Source organism: Macaca nemestrina, chromosome 10, assembly GCF_043159975.1.
Source record: "Macaca nemestrina isolate mMacNem1 chromosome 10, mMacNem.hap1, whole genome shotgun sequence".
Taxonomy (NCBI): Eukaryota; Metazoa; Chordata; class Mammalia; order Primates; family Cercopithecidae; genus Macaca; species Macaca nemestrina.
In genome coordinates, this window is record NC_092134.1 from 133,944,706 (window position 1) to 133,963,922 (window position 19,217).

Genomic DNA, 19,217 nt, shown 5'->3' on the forward strand with positions numbered 1-19,217 from the left:
GCCCTACCTCTTAAAACCAGCAAAATAGGGATTAAGTCTCAATATAAATTTTAAGAAGACAGAAATATTTAAACCATAGGAAGGATAGTTAGATCTTTTCATTGTCTAAGAAGGGGTAAAAGCATTAATTTGTTGTGCCCTGTAAAATGCAGGGCACTAATGAAAGAATATTCGAAGCATATTAAATTAACAAATTGGCACAGTTTGTTAGTAGAAATATTTAAACAATAAAATATTTCTAGTGAAAAGATAAAGCAATAAAAAGCTAAGAGTTTAAAAGCCTGGCAATGTTCAATCTAAATTAGATAATAATTATGATTAATTATATAATTATGGACATACAAATAAAATACATAATAATCATATTTGAAAATTTAATACTTATGGTAAATATAAAGAAAATTATTTTTATATTAAAAACAAAGAATGTTTATCCTAACAAAACTGCTGTTGTAAGACACTCCTTTAAGTATAAAGAAAAATTAAAATGAAGAGATGAAAAAATATATCATGCAATACAAACCAGTAGAAAACTGCTATTGTTAACGTAAAGTCATAAAATAAGAGAAAAAGTCATTATTGAAAATAAAGATGCATGTTTCATAATAATAATTTTATTTACTACATCATTATAATATTTTAAAAATAATGTGTATGTATCTGATAATGCAAGTTCAACATAGAATTGAAAGAAGTGAACAAGTTAACAATCAAAAATGAGGTTTTAACACTTCTCTCTCACAGCTTGTCACACAAACAGCCACACCAGTGAATCTTTAAAAGGTTTTGAACTACACTATTAACTATCACCTATATGCCCAAACTCACACACACTTGTACAGACAGTATATACTAACAGGATACTTCTGTTTTTGAGTTCACATGGAAATTTTCCAAAAGTACACTATAATCTCATGTTTCCAAGCATATTAATATAAAAATATTAAACTATGATTTCAATGCAGTATCACTAGCCTACATTGGTCAATGGATACTTGAAATGTAACTATTCAAATATAAAATTAATTAATAGAAAATAAAATCAATTTCTCACACTAGCCACATTCACACAGAAACGCAGAATATTTCCAGCTTCACAGAAAATGCTTTATACAGTTTATCTAATATAGAGGTCAATAACTAAAAATTAGGAAACCTGTATAATTTTAACTCAGTAATACATTTCTAAATAACTTATGGGCCAAAGACATTATCACAATGGATGGTCACATTTTAATATGAATTACAAAGAAAATAGAGCAAATTCTCTCTTGTGAAAAACTAATTGCCTTAAATATATATATATATAGAGAGAGAGAGAGTAAAATATGAAAGAAGAATTGAATTATCTGAGAACTCATCAAATGAGATTAAAAGCAGAAAAACGGAAATTAAATATAAGTAAAGTAGAAAAACACAAAGAATAAACAGTAAAAAATCATAACAAGAACACAATTACGGGAGAGAAGCTCAACGAGGCCAAAGGTATTTTTATTGAAAAGACCTTTTAAAAATTGATGAGCCTACCATAGAAAGAGTTCTAGAAAACATCAACATTTTATTTCTAGATTAAACATGGGGAAACCGTTATCGTTTTTACAGATACCAGATGTTAAACTCTATCAGGAATACATTTAATATCCTACAAAATAAAATTCCTAGAAAATACAAATTACCAAAACACAATAAAAGAAACAAAAACCAGAGTAAACTCTACATATTAAAGAAATTGAGTTTGTTATACAAACTTTCCTACAAAACATAATTTATAAGTTAGATGGGACCACTAGTGAATAATAACGTTTAAAAATAAAACTACCCTTACACAAATGCTTCTAGGTTATAGAGAAAGAAGAAAGCTTCCCAGGATAGCTTTGATAGCAAAATTTCTCATGTACACAGTTTGTAAAAACACAGTTGAATCTCTTTTGAACCTAGATGAAGAAACAAATCTTACTCTAACTATAATATATGCACTGATTTATTTTTAAAGGGGCAATGCAGTATGATAAATAGGGTCTTGTTTCAGAAACACAATACTTTTCTAACATTTGAAAGAAATGAAGGTAATTTACTTAATAAACATTATACAGAGAAAAGATGTATCATTTTCAATTGATAAAAAATGATAGAAATGTGACATCAATTGATAAAAACTATGAGAAAAACAGGAATATGATAAAACTGCTTTAATATGAGAAAGGTGTAATAAAAAATTCATAAGCATAAATAAAATGTTGATATATTTTCTCCAAACAGAAAATGACACATATAATATACACAGAACTTTTTTTGTTTCTTCTATTCAGCATCAGAAATGAATCCCTAACCAGTGAAAATATATCAGAAAAAAATTCTTAGCACCTGGAAATAAAAAGAAAAGTATTACAATTTGTATATTAAACAGCTGTTTAAATGGAAAACCCAGAAAAATCTATACTTGATGATAGATTTAACACATAAAATTAGTGAAGTAACTGGATGTACAATCATCATGCAGACGTCAATTATATTTCTATTTACAGCAACAAAACATATTAAAGAAAATTGAAAAATAAGTGCCATTTACAAAAGTATGAATGTGAAATACCTGTATTTCTATACGACTTCAATCCCCTCAAATCTGATAGAAATTAAAGAAAACCTAATATATTGATGGACACAGAATGATATTGATTAGAAAAGTCAGTGTTATAAAGAAATCTTAATATTTAAACACTACTTTAGATATCACATTCAGTCCCAAATATAAATCCAGGAGTTTTTAAAAAATAGCTTTATTAAGATGTCATGTATACAGCATACATTTCATCCATTTAATGTGCATAAGTCAGTAACTTTTAGTATATTCAGAGTTATGACTATCACTACTGAAATTTAGGAAGTTTCCATCATCCCAAAAAGAAACCATTAACAATAAACAGTCACTTTCTATTCCAACCTTCCCTTAGGCATTGGCAACCACTATTCCACTTTCTGTCTCTATGGGATTGCCTATTACTGATATTTCATATAAACACACTTGCATACTGTGAAACTTTAAGAAAGACTGAATGCCCAAATATAATGTTGAGTAAGAAGAGCAAGACACAACAGCAATGATATCTGTACTTAGTGGTGTGCATATTACATTTCAATAACTGATTTTGAAAACTTTTTCCATTATTGGGACAAATTATGAAATTTATTTTAAAACTTTTTCAATCAAAATATTATTTCCGTTTTATGAAATTTAAAATTACCTGAACAGACTCCAAATTCAGTTGCTTTAATTCCAAAGTTTATGCTTACAAGTATACAGTTGTGAAGCTCCACATCTGTGTGATTTAAGGCCAGATGAGTGCAGCATTACACAGTTATGTTTTCCAATATCTGATTCTGCTATCCTGTGATGGAGAAAAATCCATAAATCCCATTAGATTGCATGGGGACAATTCACGGAACAAGAGCATTTTCCACAAATTGTAAGCAAAGAATATTATAAAAACAGATGATATTTTCCATATAATAATATAATGAGTTGGTAATATGAAAACTGAATGAAATAGTCCATTTATCTGCACAGGGGATATGTTCTAAGACCCCCAGTGGATGTCTGAAATCATAGATAGTACTGAACTGTATATATACTGTGTTTTATCTATACATACACACCTTTGATAAAGTTTAATTTATAAATTAGGCCCATTAGGAGATTAAAACAAACTAATAATAATGAAAAAGAACAATTATAACAATATACCAGCATAAATATTCTTGCATTTTGGGGTCCTTATTAAGTAAACTAACAGTGACTTGAACACAAATGGTACAATACCACCTCAGTCGATCTCATAACTGAGACAGCTGAGTGACTAGTGGACAGGTAACTTAAGCTATGCAGGTATCCTGGATGAAGCAATGATTCATGTCCCAGGTGAGATGGATCCATACACTATATAAAGGATTTGATCACACTACTCAGAACAGTGAACAATTTAAAACTCATGAATTTTTTCTTCCTAGAGTTTTCCTTTTAATAGTTTTGGCTGTGGTTGAGCCTGGGTAACTAAAACCACAGAAAATGTAATTGTGGATCATTCCTTAATATTTATATCAGCATTTCACTAACTTTCAACATCTTTATTTACGGCTATAATTGCACTTAAATTTATTCACAATATTATTCTGAACCTTTTTATATTCTTCTACTATATAGCATCATTCAAAAAACTTACTTCAATTTGAACGTTGAGCCATTTATTGACACCCATGGATGATCACTGCTGCTACGAGAGACGCCAACCCATGAGAGAACTGACAGGGAGCCCAGAAGTTGCTAATGGAAAATACAAAATTTTCATTTAAATAATAATTATAAAAGATTTTATTAATTTTTAGGTGCGTTCTTTGAATTCTAAACTTTTATTAATTTTTAAAAGTGCAGGTAATACATTCTTTCATAGGATGCTTAATTTTCAAAACAAAATAAATACATTAAACAAAATAGTAAACTTGAAAACGACTTTTATAGTGTAAAAATCTGTTACAAATTTTTGTAATTTTGACTTAAAAGGAGCTCTTCAATGTTTATGCTTAGTACATTCATTCTTCTTATTTTAATAAGCAAAATTGTGATTCATGTAATTTAATAGTTGCCTGGGTTGGTAAGACAGACACAGTAAGAACTGAAATAAACGTCCTGATACTGCACATGTTTTTCTCCAGATATTCTGATTAAATAAATGTATTTTTCCACCATGTTTCTCATAGTGGAACTTTTCCTTCTTGAAGTTTAGAAGGAAATTGAAAGGTTGCCATTGAGGAAATAAATGACACAGAGGCCAAAAATGGGCTTTTCTGGGCACCACACCACTCTCTAACTAGATAAGCGCTCACTTTTATCTGATTCGGCTTTGGTGGAATGACAACGGTCTTGACCAGGTACATCACTCCTTTTTCTCTGCTACTCCCTACTAAATACAACTCTAAACTCTGCAAGCAAGGAAAGACACATAGGAAGACTCTGAAAGGTGGAAAGAGGATGGCAAAATGGTTTGGGACTCCAGAATCAGGGATCAACAGAGTGTCCGGACATCTTCAGTCCCCCACTCAGCAGAAGAAAGTGAACTAGTCCTCTGTTTCTCAGAGCAACGGGAGGTGGCTCAGCTAAACCCACTCCTGCTCTGTATTGAAAGCAACACGCTGGTACCACTGGCAAGGATGATCTAGCAGGAGACCTGCTACCAATTAGGAGCTAGAGGAAGTGCTTCCCCTCCCAAACCAAAAGACACCAGGGTAGGTGCGGGCGAGAGGGATCAACAAAGGAAACCCATGACTACACGTGCACATCCAGGTTCCTTTTTGTCCCTGAGGACATAAGACTCCCTTCCCTATCCAGAGACACAGGACTGAATGGATTGTAAGTGTTCTATGTACATCATGCAGCAATGAACAGTAACAAACAACAGCTAACTGCATTATTGCACAAATATCATATAGGAGTAAAAGAAGACACACATGAAAATGCACACTGTATGATTCCCTCGACATAAATCCAGAAACAGGCAAAGCTTATTTATCACATTAAAAGTCAATACAAAGGTTTGGAGAGGAGGCAGGAAAAGTGAGGAAGGCATATCCAGGGGCAGGATTGCTGGGGCTGGAAACTTCTATTTCATGATCTGCCTTGTATCATGAATCCATTCACTTTGTGATCAATATGAATGACTATGACATGCTTAGTTTTCTTTATATTTATTTTGGGATAAAAATATTCATAGAAGAATGGGTTTCCATGAAAAGCAAAACTGGAAATCATCAAATGTGCATTAACAGTATATGAATATAAAAATATTATGAAGTCAGTTGAATATTACACAGACTTAAAATATATGAATTAAATATGTATAAACATATGGATGATTTCTACAAATATGATATTGACGGAAATAAGCTTTTAGTAAAGTGTTGAAACATTTACGTCTTACCATTTCTTCTTCATTATCTATAGAAAGCAGACTAGAGTTCTTTGAAGCACAGGTCAGCAAACTCTCTTCCCAAGTTCTTTTTTCCTTACCAATGTAATAACAACTGTTGGTATATGTAATCCACTCCTCAGGACAATGGCCACAATCATATGCTAAATAAAGATATGAATTACTATGCAGAACAATATGTTTACAAATTAAAATTATTTTATATATTTGCAAAGCTATAAACACATAGGTACACAATATCTATGCATCCTCATAGGCTGTTAAATATATATTTTAAAACAACTAGTCACTCATACACACAGGCACAATGTAAGGTCCACCTCTCATCCCTTAATTGTGTTCCCATATAAAGCAAACCAGCAAACAAAAATTCACCCTACACATCTTAAACATCACTGAACAAAACTGCTTTTTAAGTATAGTAAAATTATTTATCTCTTATCATCTTATAGTATTAGGAAATTTCAGTTAATTAAATGCAACAAGAGGGTATAATGATTTTAACTGAGTATTTCTACTTATTATTGGAGAAAAGGAATTCCCCTCATGTAATCTTTATTTTATAAACATTTATGGCTTAGTGCTATAGTTTATTCTCCCAAAAATTTTTCTTGTCATTTTGCATCCCTTAAGATAGAGACAAAATATAAACTGTACTAACATCAGAACACTGACAATCATAATGTACCTTTCTGGATTCTTGTATTCAGGGAAAAATTGTTCTGCTCCAGTACTCCAATACCTAGAAAAATTAAAGTAATTCTTACAAAATTAACAGCTAGATAAACCATAATTTCAGTTGCTTACTTTGAAATATAAAATTTAAAATTATTTTAAACTGGAACAATCTGAAATAAAAACGATCTTTAAAACAACTATTTTTAAAGCCATTAGCATAAAACTTCACCATCTCTTATAGTATTTGATTTAACCACTTTCAAAAATTAATTTGTTTTTCTAAATATTTTTTTCTTAAATCGTGTCTTTGAATCATGAAATCATAATACATCTCTCTCTGTGTGTATTATATATACACACATATTTAACACGCAAAAATAAACAAATATTTTCTACAATTATTCTGTTACTTATAATTTTGAAAAGTTCAGAAGAACCGTATTATCTTGGGGTTCAGATATATACATTAAAAAGAGAATTCTAATCCTCATTATTATGAAATGTTTCAAGGCATTTCCAATCATTACAGTGAAAAGTTCCCTTATAATCTTTCAATAATACACTTACAAGGAATAAGAACTATTGTTTTTAACACAGTGGCCATCAGGACAATGCAAATGATTCCCAGGACCTCAGCAGTGAGCTTCTCTGGAGGTGGCAGTAAACCTGCAGGGAGAGAAATAGAGGCACTGAGAGAGGGGAGATAGAGAGTTGATGAGGTTTACATATAAGAGAACCCACATGCACAGGGAACCATAAAGATAAACGCAGCACACCAACACGGCACAAGTATACATATGTAACAAACCTGCAAGTTGTGCACATGTACCCTAGAATTTAAAGTATAAAAAAAAGCCGGGCGCGGTGGCTCAAGCCTGTAATCCCAGCACTTTGGGAGGCCGAGGCGGGCGGATCACAAGGTCAGGAGATCGAGACCACAGTGAAACCCCGTCTCTACTAAAATTACAAAAAAAATTAGCCGGGCGCGGTGGCGGGCGCCTGTAGTCCCAGCTACTCAGGAGGCTGAGGCAGGAGAATGGCGGGAACCCGGGAGGCGGAGCTTGCAGTGAGCCGAGATCGCGCCACTGCACTCTAGCCTGGGCAACAGCGTGAGACTCCGTCTCAAAAAAAAAAAAAAAAAAAAAAAAAAAGTATAAAAAAAAAAGAGATAAACTCTGGCCTCTAAATCTACATCTACTATGGTAATGTTTCTCTCAGAATATACCAGTTCATTTTCATTAAATATAATGCTCCATGAGTTGTTGATCACAGATTACAACTAAACAATGCCTGAATAAAATCAGGCTTCAGATTTCATATTAGAATATTAGATCCTGACTTTTGACCTCTGATTGTCACAAGTGCAAAATATTCCCTAATCTTTCCCCATCCTTCTGCATTCAACTGCACATCCTAGAACGATAATATTGAAGATCTATTTAATGTTTTACCTTTGCAGTGATATGTCTTGTCATTCCCTTGATGATCTGAAGAAGGATTTTGAAGGTTTAATTCTACTTGGAATATTTTCTGTTCGGTTCCTGAAATGGAGCTTTTATTGCCCTTAAGTTTCCTTTGCTGCCTCCCTGGCTCCTGGGCCAGACTCACTTCAGAGTAGGTTCCTCTTTGTTTATTCATCTCTGCAGCTGTGTGATGTCAGGGACTGTGCTCTATGATAACTGCATTTAAGAAGCTATGAGTGGTGTATATTTTGACAGGATCCCTGGTATAGGCAAACTGCATGTGTTGGTGGCTGAGTAATAATGTTCATTTTGCTGTTGACCAATATAAAAGTCTAGTACCAATTTCCTAAAGTTTTAAACTGAAATCTCTTTAAACAATAGGTCATTTTTTAAAAGGTATTCTGTATTTGACACAATATTATTAATGGGAACAATAAAAAACAATACGTTTGTGAAAACTAAGAAGTAAATGAAAATAAATATCTTCATTAATTTAAAGTCAAATTCTACAGAAATATTTTATCACCAATACCTGTGTAAAAACACTAAAATTGAAATCTGAAAATAAAATGCACTAATTGTATGACAATTTTAAAATTCATTAATGTAAGGATTGAGTGCTAAAGATGGAGGAATGGTTTGTTAGCGTATAGAGCAACTTTTAATACTAAAGTACATTAAGTTAGTGACTTACGTTCATTTACTAAAAGGGCATAAGGTCTTGGCAAATGTTTTTTATTCTGAATGATTGAGGACATCAGAAAAACTGTTAAAATTTTAAAGAAATATTTTATACCTTGTGAAACATTACATTAACTTAGGCATAAATTCATTACTATAGAAAATCATTTAACTGCTTATTTTACAGAAGTGATTGCTAATTGGTTTAATGGATAAAATAGGAAAACTGGAAATGATAAATATAAGTTTGGACCATCTATGAAAGAACACTTTAGGTTCAAACTTTCAGAAAGATCCTGTGGCTGTTTTAAAAGGCAATGAGGGTCACTTTGGTTGTGTAAGTAATTGTAATAAATCAGAAAATATAATTTAATAATCTAGTCAATGAGCTCTGTAGCCAGTGAGACCTAAAATTAATTAGAGCTTTGAAACTCATAATGCATGACCGTTTACAAAGTTACTTAGTGTCTACAACCCCAGTTTACTAATCTAGATTGGGGAAAGTAATTTATAAAGTATAATGTATGTAAAACACTTACACAACCTGGCACACATTAGCCCTCAATTATTTATTTTTAATTTATAATTTAATTTATTTATAATTTAATTTATTTAAAATTTAATTATTTTTAACACAATTGCCATTTTATTATTTCTAATTCATACTGATTGTGTAAAATAACTAATTAGGTAGGAGACTGATATCAGTGTAGTACATCTTTTCTGCAATGTTTGTTTGGCTCAATTTTTTAAAGTCATCCTATTATTTATAATTAAGATTAGATTTGCATTTTATGGAAACTACTTCATTATTGTTTTCTTAAAAAAATAAAATCTGCTTCAATTAAATATGTGTATGAGAAATTATGTTTGACATTCACAATTTGATGTATATTGATTATTAAAGTCTGGGCTACATATAAAGTATTATTACATCCATAATGATTATAAAATTTCAAATTAATTCTTCATTGTCATGATATTTATTGGTTACACTCTAAATTATACTGATCAACAAACCTATTATTATGTATGCATGTACTTGACTAATTCTCCACAGGCAATCATGTAAATACTTTTAAAAATCCTCAAACACATGTTATATTTTGGGTTGTTTTTCACCCTGAATTATTCATGTAAAGACAGTTCTAATTTGATTTTATTCTGTATTAACTTTACCTTGTTGCATCACATTTAATATTTACAATCTTCTACTAAAGGGGATGTCTCTGGGAAGATAAATTATTAAACAATATTGTACTATATCACCACGCCAGATTGAAATATAAAAATCCATTCATTATATTGTTCATTGATTTATTTTCCAATCATAACTGTCTGCATTTTAATAGGAATATTTGTTGTAAATGACTAATGCTTAAATCAAACTATATAGAGAGGGAAAAGTAATTTTTAAAATGTCACTTAGTTAAAAATAGGGAGGGCAGAAAAAGTAGATTTTAAAAACACAAGCTAAATGGTACATGAGCACTCAGGTGCGGTGGCTTATGTCAGTAATCCCAGCAACTTGGGAGAGCAAGACGTGTAGATTTCTTGAGCTCAGGAGTTCAAGACCAGCCTGGTCAACATGATGAAATCCCATCTCTACAAAAAAATACAAAAATTAGCCAGCATGGTGGTATTTGCCTGTAGCAAGTTACTCTAGTGGCTGAGGTGGGAGGATCGCTTGAGCCTTGGAGGTAAAGTGGAGGGTGCAGTGAGCTAAGATGAAATTTACTGAAATTGGGGAAATATGCTTCATAATGATAAATTAATTTTCCAAACCATTAGTAATATATTTTTATCATTGCATATACCTAATGATACAAATTCAACATATAATTGAATAAAGTGAACAAGTAAACAATCATAAATGGGATTTTAAAGACTCTTCTCTTGATGCTTAATACAAGACAGGCCAGTGAGCCTGTAGAAAGATTTAAACTAGACAAGTAACTATCACTCATATGAATACATTCACACACGCACTCACACATATACTCAATTTCAATGTAGTACCACTAGGAAAGCTTGGCCAGGAGACAGTCGAAATGTACCTATTCAAATTTAACATTAATTAATAAAAAGTAAAAAACATTTAAAACCACTACCTCACCACATGAACCACATTTATAGAGGGATGAACATTTCCAGTTTCATAGAAAATGTTCTAACTATATTTTACTTACAATAGAAGTCAATAAACAAAAATCTGAGAACCTTATATGGTTTTTAATTCAGTAATGTATGTCTAAATAACATATGGGCCAAATAAATTATCAAAATGAATGGTCACAAAAGACTACTAAAGGAAGATTTTGAAAAGGCACAGATATTTTATTTCTAGTTTAAACATGGCAATACCATTATGGTATTTACAGTTATTAAACAGGCAATAAAACTATATTATCAATGTATTTAATGTCCATATGAAATGGAAAATTCCTAGGAAATGCTCATTACCAAAATATAGTACCTCAAATAGAAATCTGAGTAAACTCTACATGTACTGAAGACATTAGTTTAGACATAAACTTTTCTTTTTTTTTTTTTTTTTTTTTTTGAGACGGAGTCTCGCTGTGTCGCCCAGGCTGGAGTGCAGTGGCCGGATCTCAGCTCACTGCAAGCTCTGCCTCCCGGGTTTTTACGCCATTCTCCTGCCTCAGCCTCCCGAGTAGCCGGGACTACAGGCGCCCGCCACCTCGCCCGGCTAGTTTTTTGTATTTTTTAGTAGAGACGGGGTTTCACCGTGTTAGCCAGGATGGTCTCGAACTCCTGACCTCGTGATCCGCCCGTCTCGGCCTCCCAAAGTGCTGGGATTAGAGGCTTGAGCCACCGCGCCCGGCCTTAGACATAAACTTTTCTACAAAAATAGCCTGCAAACTCAGATGGCATCACTAGTGAACGATAACATTTAAAAATAAAGTGGTACTCTTCATTATTATTATTATATTTTAAGTTCTAGGGTACATGTGCACAATGTTCAGGTTTGTTACATAGGCATAGGTGTGCCAGGTTGGTTTGCTGCACCCATCAACTTGTCATTTACATTAGGTATTTCTCCTAATACCTAATATAAAAGGTATTATGTATTAAGTATTTCTCCTAATACCTCCTTCCCCAATCCCCCACTCCCCGACAGGCCCCGGTATGTGATGTTCCCCTCCCTGTGTCCATGTGTTCTCATTGTTCAATTCCCACCTATGAGTGAGAACACGTGGTGTTTGGTTTTCTGTCCTTGTGATAGTTTGCTGAGAATGATGGTTTCCAGCTTCATCCATGTTCCTGCAAAGGACATGAACTCATCCTTTTTCATGGCTAAAGCAGTACTCTTAACAGATGCTTCCAGGTTATAGAAAAAGAGAAAATCTTCCCAAGATAGCCTTGAGACCAAAACTTTTTCAAGTACATAGCTATAAATAAAAACATAGTCAAATATCCTTGTGAACATGGATAAAGAAACAAATCTTACCCTAGATAAAATATGTGCACTGATATTTTATAAGGGGCAATATACAATGATCTGCACGGATTTGTTTCGGAAACAAAGCCTAGTTTAACATTTGACAAAAATAAAACTAATTTATTTTATAAAATGTTGTATAAAGAAAACACATATCATTCTGAGTAACAAAAAATAATAAAAATGTTACAACAATTGATAAAATCTATTAGAAAAAATGAATATTATAAAACTGCTTCAATATAAGAAAGATGTGATTTAAAAAGACCAAACTTTGTAAATATGAATAATATGTTGAATTATTTTTTGCCAAAACCAGAAAATGATACATATGATACACGCAAAATTTGATGGTACCTTCTATTCGACTATGAATATAAAGCACTAGCCAGAGAAAATAAATGAAGAAAAAAATAAGTTATGGCACATGGATAGAAAAAATAAAAGTGTGATTATTTGCAGATAAAATTGCTGTTTATATAGAAAATCCAGAAAAATCTATGTTTGAAATGATAGATTTAAATATGTAAAATAAGTGAAATAACTAGGTACAAAATCAAAATGCAGACATCAATTGTATTACTATTTACAGTAACAAAAATTATTAAAGGGAATATTAAAATCAGAATGCCATTTACAAAAGCATGAATGTAAAATATCTGCATTTCTGTATGATTCAATCCCCCAAAATATATAATATAATAGAGAGAAATTAAAGAGATCCCAGTACATTGAACCCAGTACATTGAAGGGCACAATATGATATTGATTGGAAAAGTCAAGAAGCTAATCTTTAAATATTACTTTAGAGGTTAAATGCAGACTCAAGCAATCCCAGGACAGTATTATTATTATTTTTTTTGGAGAGCTTTATTGAGGTATCGTGTACCTAGTATAAATTTCATCCGCTTAAAATAATTAAAAATCAGTGATTTTTAGTATATTCACAGAGTTACAACCATCACCACTACTGAAATTTAAAAAGTTTTCATCACTGACACAAAGAAATATTCTAGCAATTAGTGGCCACCTCCTATTTCAACCTCCCTTAGGCATTGGCAGCGCTCTTTTACTTTCTTTCTCCATGGTTTTGCTTGTTCTTGACACTTCATATAAACTGACCCGCAAAACATGCAACTTTTAGGAAGTCCGAATGCCACAAACATGTTTAGCAAAATGAACCCGACCTAAATGCTAGGATATCCGTACTTCTTAAATTGTGTGCATTATATTTCAATAATCGATTTAGAATTTTCTTATTATTAGAGCAAATAATGCAATCATATCATTTCTATGTTAACAAATATAAAATTTATCTGATGCACTGCAAACTCAAATACTTTCATTCTAAAGCTTTTGCTTACAATAATATCTTTTTGAAGATCCACACTGGACTGATTTAAGTCTATCTAGATGTAGCATTGCACAGTTATATTCAGCATGATCTGAGTCTTTTATCCTGTAATGGAGAAAAATCCATAATTCTGTTACATTTTATGCAAACGATTCATGAGACAAGAACATTTTTCATGTAGTGTAAGAAAACAAGTTTAAGAAAAAGGGTAATTAAATTTTTCATATACTATTACTAAAAGTCATTATTCTGAAAACTCAATAAAGTAGTCCTCCCTTCATCCACGGGGGATATGTTTCAAGACCCCAGTGGATGTCTGAAATGGCAGATAGCACAGAACCTATAGAGAGATTGTGTTGTGTCTACACATTCCTAAATATGATAAAGTTTAATTTATAAATTAGGCACAACAAGAGATTGACAACAATAACTACTAATAAAAAATTATAAGCAATATACCAACAGCAGTACTCTTGTACTTTGAGGATATTCTTAAATAAAATAAGGGTGGCTTTTTAATGAAAACAAGCACTGTAATTCCCTGATAGTCCATCTCAAGCTCGTCCAACTCACGGACCATGGACCACATGTGGCCCAGGCAGCTTTTAATGTGGCTCAACACAAATATGTAAACTTTCTGAACACATTCTGAGATATTTTTGCAATTTTTTTTATTTAGCTCATCAGCTATCATTAGTGTTAGTGTATTTTATGTGTGGCCCAATACTATTCTTCTAATGTGGCCCAGAGAAGCCAAAGATTAGACATCCCTACTCCATCTCATAACCAAGAAAGTTACTAGCTGACCAATGAGCGGTTGACATATAGGGACTACTATGGTCTATTGTGAAATATTTATATCAACATTTCACTAACTTTCCACATCTTTCTTCATGTATATGATTCCACATAAATTTATTCATATTAGTCTTCTGAATTTATCCTTTATATATATTGTTATATAGCACCGTACAAAACAACTTACTCATGTTTGAAAGTCAGACCGTTGATTGTCACCCATGGATGATGACTGCTGTCACGAAACACACCAATCCATGTGGATGGTGAAATGGCAGTCAGAAATTTCTAAAAGAAAAGAAAGAATTTTCACTTAAATAATACTTACGAAAACATTATAAAAACAATATATTAAAGTTGAAGACCACTATTTGCGGTACCAAAAACTTTCATAAATGTTTATGATTTTGATTTAAATGAACTGTTCAATGTTTATACTTAGTACTTTCATTGTCATTTTCATGTTAATAAAGACATTTTAATTCTTGCATTATAATAGTTACCCCAATTGACTGAATAAACACAGGAAGGATTTAAATAAGTTTCCTGATACCGTGCATTCATTCCTCCAGATACTGTGACAAAATCAATCTATTTTTGTACCATATGTTCCAGAGTTGGAGATTTAGAAGGAAATGAGAGGTTGTCATTCAGAAATAAATGACATAGAAGCTACAGATTGTGTTTTCTGGGTACCACACCATTCTTTAACTAGATAAGCCCTCACTTTTTTATCTGATTTGGTTTTGGTGGAATAACAGTGGTCCTGACCAGGTGGTGTAGACTCATCTCTCTCTGCTACTCCCTACTAAAAATAACTATAAACTCTGGGATTAATGAAAGACAAAAGCAATGGAGAACTCTGAAAGGTGGAAAGAGATAGATGAAATTGTCTGGGACCCTATCATCAGGATTCAACAAAGTATCTGAGCGAGCATGTGAAGTCCCCCACACGACAGAAGAAGGTGACCTAAGCCTGCTGTTTCCCCACACCCAACCTGGCAACAGGAGGAGGCCCAGCAAAGCTCACTCCTGCTCTGTATTTAAGGGGAGTCACCTCCACACCACCAGGCGAGGCTGGTACCACTGGCGAGGATGAGCTACCAGGAGATCTGCTATCAATACAGCCAGAGGAAGTGCTTCCTTCTCATTCCAAGAGACACCAGGGTGGATGTGGGTGAGGGGGATCAGCAAAGCGACCCCATGACTACCAGTGCACCACCCAGGGTCCTCTTTGTCCCTGAGGGCAGGAGACCCACTCCCCCATCCAGAGACAAGGACTCAATGGATTCTTAGTGTTGTTTGTACATAGTACAGCAGTGAACAGTAACATACTACTGATAACTGCAATAATATGGAAGAATTGCACAAATATCAGATAGGAGTGAAAAACACAGACATGAAATTCACATTGTATGATTCCCTTTTTATAAATTCAAGAACAGGCAAATGTTATTTATAATATTAAAAGTCAAGACAGTGTTTTGGAGAGGAGTCAGGGTAAGTGATGAATGTACACACAGGGGTGGAACTGCTAGAGCTGGAAACTTTTATTTCATGATCTGATTTGTATCACATGAGTTCCTGCACTTTGCGATCGATCTGCATGACCAGATCATATCATGCCCGATAAAATTAGATGCAACATTTATTGTGTATTCAAAGTATTTATAGAAGCATGGTTTTCCTTGAAAACAAAAACTGAAAATAAAAGTACATTAGCAGTGTATAACTTTAAAAACATTATTAAGTCAATCAATTGAATATTACATAAACTTGAAAATATATAAGATAATTATATGTACACACACGGATGTTTCCTACAAATGTATTATTCACTGAAAGAAGCTTTTCATAAAATCTTTGAAACATTTATATCTTACCATTTCTTCCTCATTATCTATAGAAAGCAGACTAGAGTTCTTTGAAGTACAGGCCAGCAAACTCTCTGCCCAAGTTCTTTTTTCCTTGCCAATGTAATAACAACTGTTGGAATATGTAATCCACTCCTCAGGACAATGGCCACAGTGACGTACTAAATAAAGATATGAATTACTATGCAGAACAATATGAATGTTTACAGATGAAAATTCGTTTACATATTTGCAACAGTATAAACCTGTATGTGCTTAACATATTTATGCATCCTTACAGGCTTATAAATATATGTTTTTAATAACCGAGTCAGTCATACACACATGCACAGACAAGGGTTAGCCTCTCATCCCTAACTGTGTTCCCATATAAAGCAAACCAACAAACAAAAATACACTCTCCACATGTCTTGAACGTCACTGATACACAACTGCTTTTTTAGGATAGTAAAATTATTCATTTCATATCATCTCATAGCAGTAGGAAAGTTCTGTTAATTGGGAGAAAGAGGGTAGAATGATTTTAAGTGAGCATTTCTACTTATTGGAGAAAAGGAAATGCTGCCTTATAATCTTTGTTTATAAATATTTATGGCTGAATTTCATGGCTTATTTTCTGCAAAAATGCCATCATTCTTTTACATGCCTTAAACCAGACACAAAATATAAATTGTACTAATATCAGAACATTTAAAATAAATATGTACCTTTCTGGGTTCTTGTATTCGGGAAAGAATTGTTCTGCTCCAGGACTGTAATAGAAAAATTAAAATGAGTTTTATAAAAACTAGTATCTAGATAAACCATAATGAGTTTAGTTTCTTACTTTGAAACTTTGTGTGTTATTTAAATTGGGGACAGTCTTTAATAAAATTCACTTTTTCTATAAAAATAAATGAATAGATCTTCGAAAGAAATATTTTTAAAGACTTTAGCACAAAACTTCACCATCTCTTGTAGTATTTGACGTAACCACTTTCAAAAATTAATTTGTTTTTCTAAATACTTTTCTCCTATAGCATGCATTTGAATTGTGAATTCAGAAAATACGTTGTATGTGTATGTGTGTGTATATATAGATATATAGATTACATACACACAAAAAACAAACACATATTCTCTACAATGATTTTGTTATTTATGTTGTGAAAAATTCAGAATAACCATATTACTTTTGGGTCCAAATTATACTAATATCTGAACGTTGAAAATAAAAATGTACCTTTCTGGGTTCTTGTATTCGGGGAAGAATTGCTCTGCTCCGGTTTATCTACCGGAGAATTGCTCTGCTATGGTTTATCTACTAATACCTAGATAAACCATAACAAGTTTAGTTTCTTACTTTGAAACTTTGTGTGTTATTTAAAATGGGGACAATCTTTAATAAAATTAACTTTTTCTATAAAAATAAATGAAGTAATAGATCTCTGAAATTAACGTTACAATGAGAGTTCTATTCTTCAACAGTATGAAATATTTTGAGGCACTTCCAAGCATTAAAGAAAAATATTCCCATCTAGTCTTTCAAGAATGTGCTTACAAGGAATAAGAACCACTGTTTTTAACACAGTGGCCATCAGGACAATGCAAATGATTCCCAGGACCTCAGCAGTGAGCTTCTCTGGAGGTGGCAGTAAACCTGCAGGGAGAGAAATAGAGGCACTGAGAGAGGGGAGATAGAGAGTTGATTAGGATTCCATACTAGAGAACCCACATGCACAGGGAAACATAATGATAACCTCTGGCCTCTAAATCTACATCTACTCTGGTAATCTTTCTCTCAGAATATACCAGTTCATTTTCAGGAAACATAATGTTCCATGAGTGGATCGCTGATTATGGTTGAACAATGCCCTAATAAAATTAGTCTTCTGATGTCATATTAGAATATTAGATCCCAATTATGAACTCTGATTCTCACAAGTGCAAAATATTCCCTAATCTTTCCCCACCCTTCTGCATTCAACTGCACGTCCTAGAACAATAATATCGAAGATCTATTTAATGTGTTACCTTGGCAGTCATATATTTGATCAATCCCTTGATGATTCACAGAAGGATTTTGAAGGTTTAATTCTACTTGGAATATTTCCTGTTTGGTTCCTGAAATGGAGCTTTTATTGTCTTTAGGTTTCCTTTGCTGCCTCTTTGGATCCTGGGCCAGACTCACTTCTGAGAAGGTTCCTCTTTGTTTATTCATCTCTGCAGCTGTGTGATGTCAGGGACTGTACTCTATGATAACTGCATTTAAGAAGCTATGAGTGGTGTATATTTTGACAGGATCCCTGGTATAGGCAAACTGCATGTGTTGGGGCTCAGCAGTAATGTGTACTTTGCTGTTGACCAGTGTAAAATGCTGGTACTAATTTCCTAAAGCTTTAAACAAAAATCACATGATATAATTGGTAATTTTTTAGATGTATTCTGTATTTGACATAATATTACTAGTGGGAACAATAAAAACATTAAACTTGTGAGATAGGAAGTTCATAAAAAAAATATTTGTGTTAAATTAAGGTTAGATTCTTCAAAAACACAACACCAACAGACTGCACGTGTTAACAATTAAAATACTGTATTTAGTAATACACAAATTTTATTATAGTTTTAGGATTCATTGATGGTTAAGGATGGTGTGCCATAAGATAAAATAATTCTGCTAGCATATAGAGTAACTTCTTATACTAAATTTCTAAATTAGGAAATCAGAAAAACCATTAAAATTTTAAAAATACATCTCATATCTTGTAAAACATTACATTACCCTATGCATAAACTAAATACTATTGAAAACAAAATATATTTTGAATTGCTTCTTTTACACAAGAAATTGATAATTGATTTAATGATTGAAATAGGAAAACCTAAATGATAAATAAACGTGTGGGCCATCTATGGAAGAACAGTTTCCAATCAAACTTTCAGAAA

The 19,217-nt window shown here is 32.6% G+C and overlaps 2 protein-coding genes across 4 annotated transcripts; both read right to left on the reverse strand.

The window, feature by feature from the left end:
- Positions 1-659: 659 nt before the first annotated feature.
- Positions 660-8,531, reverse strand: LOC105499933 (NKG2-F type II integral membrane protein). Of its 2 annotated transcripts, XM_071072248.1 has the most exons (7): positions 8,108-8,531; positions 7,224-7,322; positions 6,667-6,720; positions 5,970-6,121; positions 4,218-4,318; positions 3,243-3,386; positions 660-2,364 (listed from the first exon to the last, which is right to left on the reverse strand). In XM_071072248.1, the coding sequence occupies exons 1-6, from the start codon at positions 8,292-8,294 to the stop codon at positions 3,269-3,271; spliced, it is 711 nt and encodes a 236-aa protein (XP_070928349.1). In that variant the 5' UTR covers positions 8,295-8,531; the 3' UTR covers positions 660-2,364; positions 3,243-3,268. The 2 variants fall into 2 exon arrangements, with proteins under 2 accessions (XP_070928349.1, XP_070928348.1); XM_071072247.1 differs by lacking the exon at positions 660-2,364 and having other exon boundaries at positions 2,372-3,386.
- A 1,199-nt stretch (positions 8,532-9,730) lies between these two features.
- LOC139356890 (NKG2-C type II integral membrane protein) lies at positions 9,731-18,576 on the reverse strand. 2 transcript variants are annotated; one of them, XM_071072250.1, is made up of 7 exons: positions 18,303-18,576; positions 17,830-17,928; positions 16,997-17,041; positions 16,299-16,450; positions 14,603-14,703; positions 13,628-13,722; positions 9,731-10,405 (listed from the first exon to the last, which is right to left on the reverse strand). In XM_071072250.1, coding segments are annotated over exons 1-7 (681 nt in total). In that variant the 5' UTR covers positions 18,490-18,576; the 3' UTR covers positions 9,731-10,403. The 2 variants fall into 2 exon arrangements, with proteins under 2 accessions (XP_070928351.1, XP_070928350.1); XM_071072249.1 differs by lacking the exon at positions 9,731-10,405 and having other exon boundaries at positions 13,544-13,722.
- Positions 18,577-19,217: the final 641 nt, after the last annotated feature.

Coding starts and splice junctions, on each gene's coding strand:
- LOC105499933 (XM_071072248.1), bottom strand. CDS start 8,294: ATGAATAAACAAAGAGGAACCTACTCTGAAGTGAGTCTGGCCCAGGAG. Junction 7,323..8,107: donor CAAGACATATCACTGCAAAG/GTAAAACATTAA, acceptor CTCTCCCTGCAG/GTTTACTGCCACCTCCAGAG. Junction 3,387..4,217: donor GGCTCAACGTTCAAATTGAA/GTAAGTTTTTTG, acceptor TCTCCATCACAG/GATAGCAGAATCAGATATTG.
- LOC139356890 (XM_071072249.1), bottom strand. CDS start 18,489: ATGAATAAACAAAGAGGAACCTTCTCAGAAGTGAGTCTGGCCCAGGAT. Junction 17,042..17,829: donor AACAGTGGTTCTTATTCCTT/GTAAGCACATTC, acceptor TTTCTATTACAG/TCCTGGAGCAGAACAATTCT. Junction 13,723..14,602: donor GGTCTGACTTTCAAACATGA/GTAAGTTGTTTT, acceptor TCTCCATTACAG/GATAAAAGACTCAGATCATG.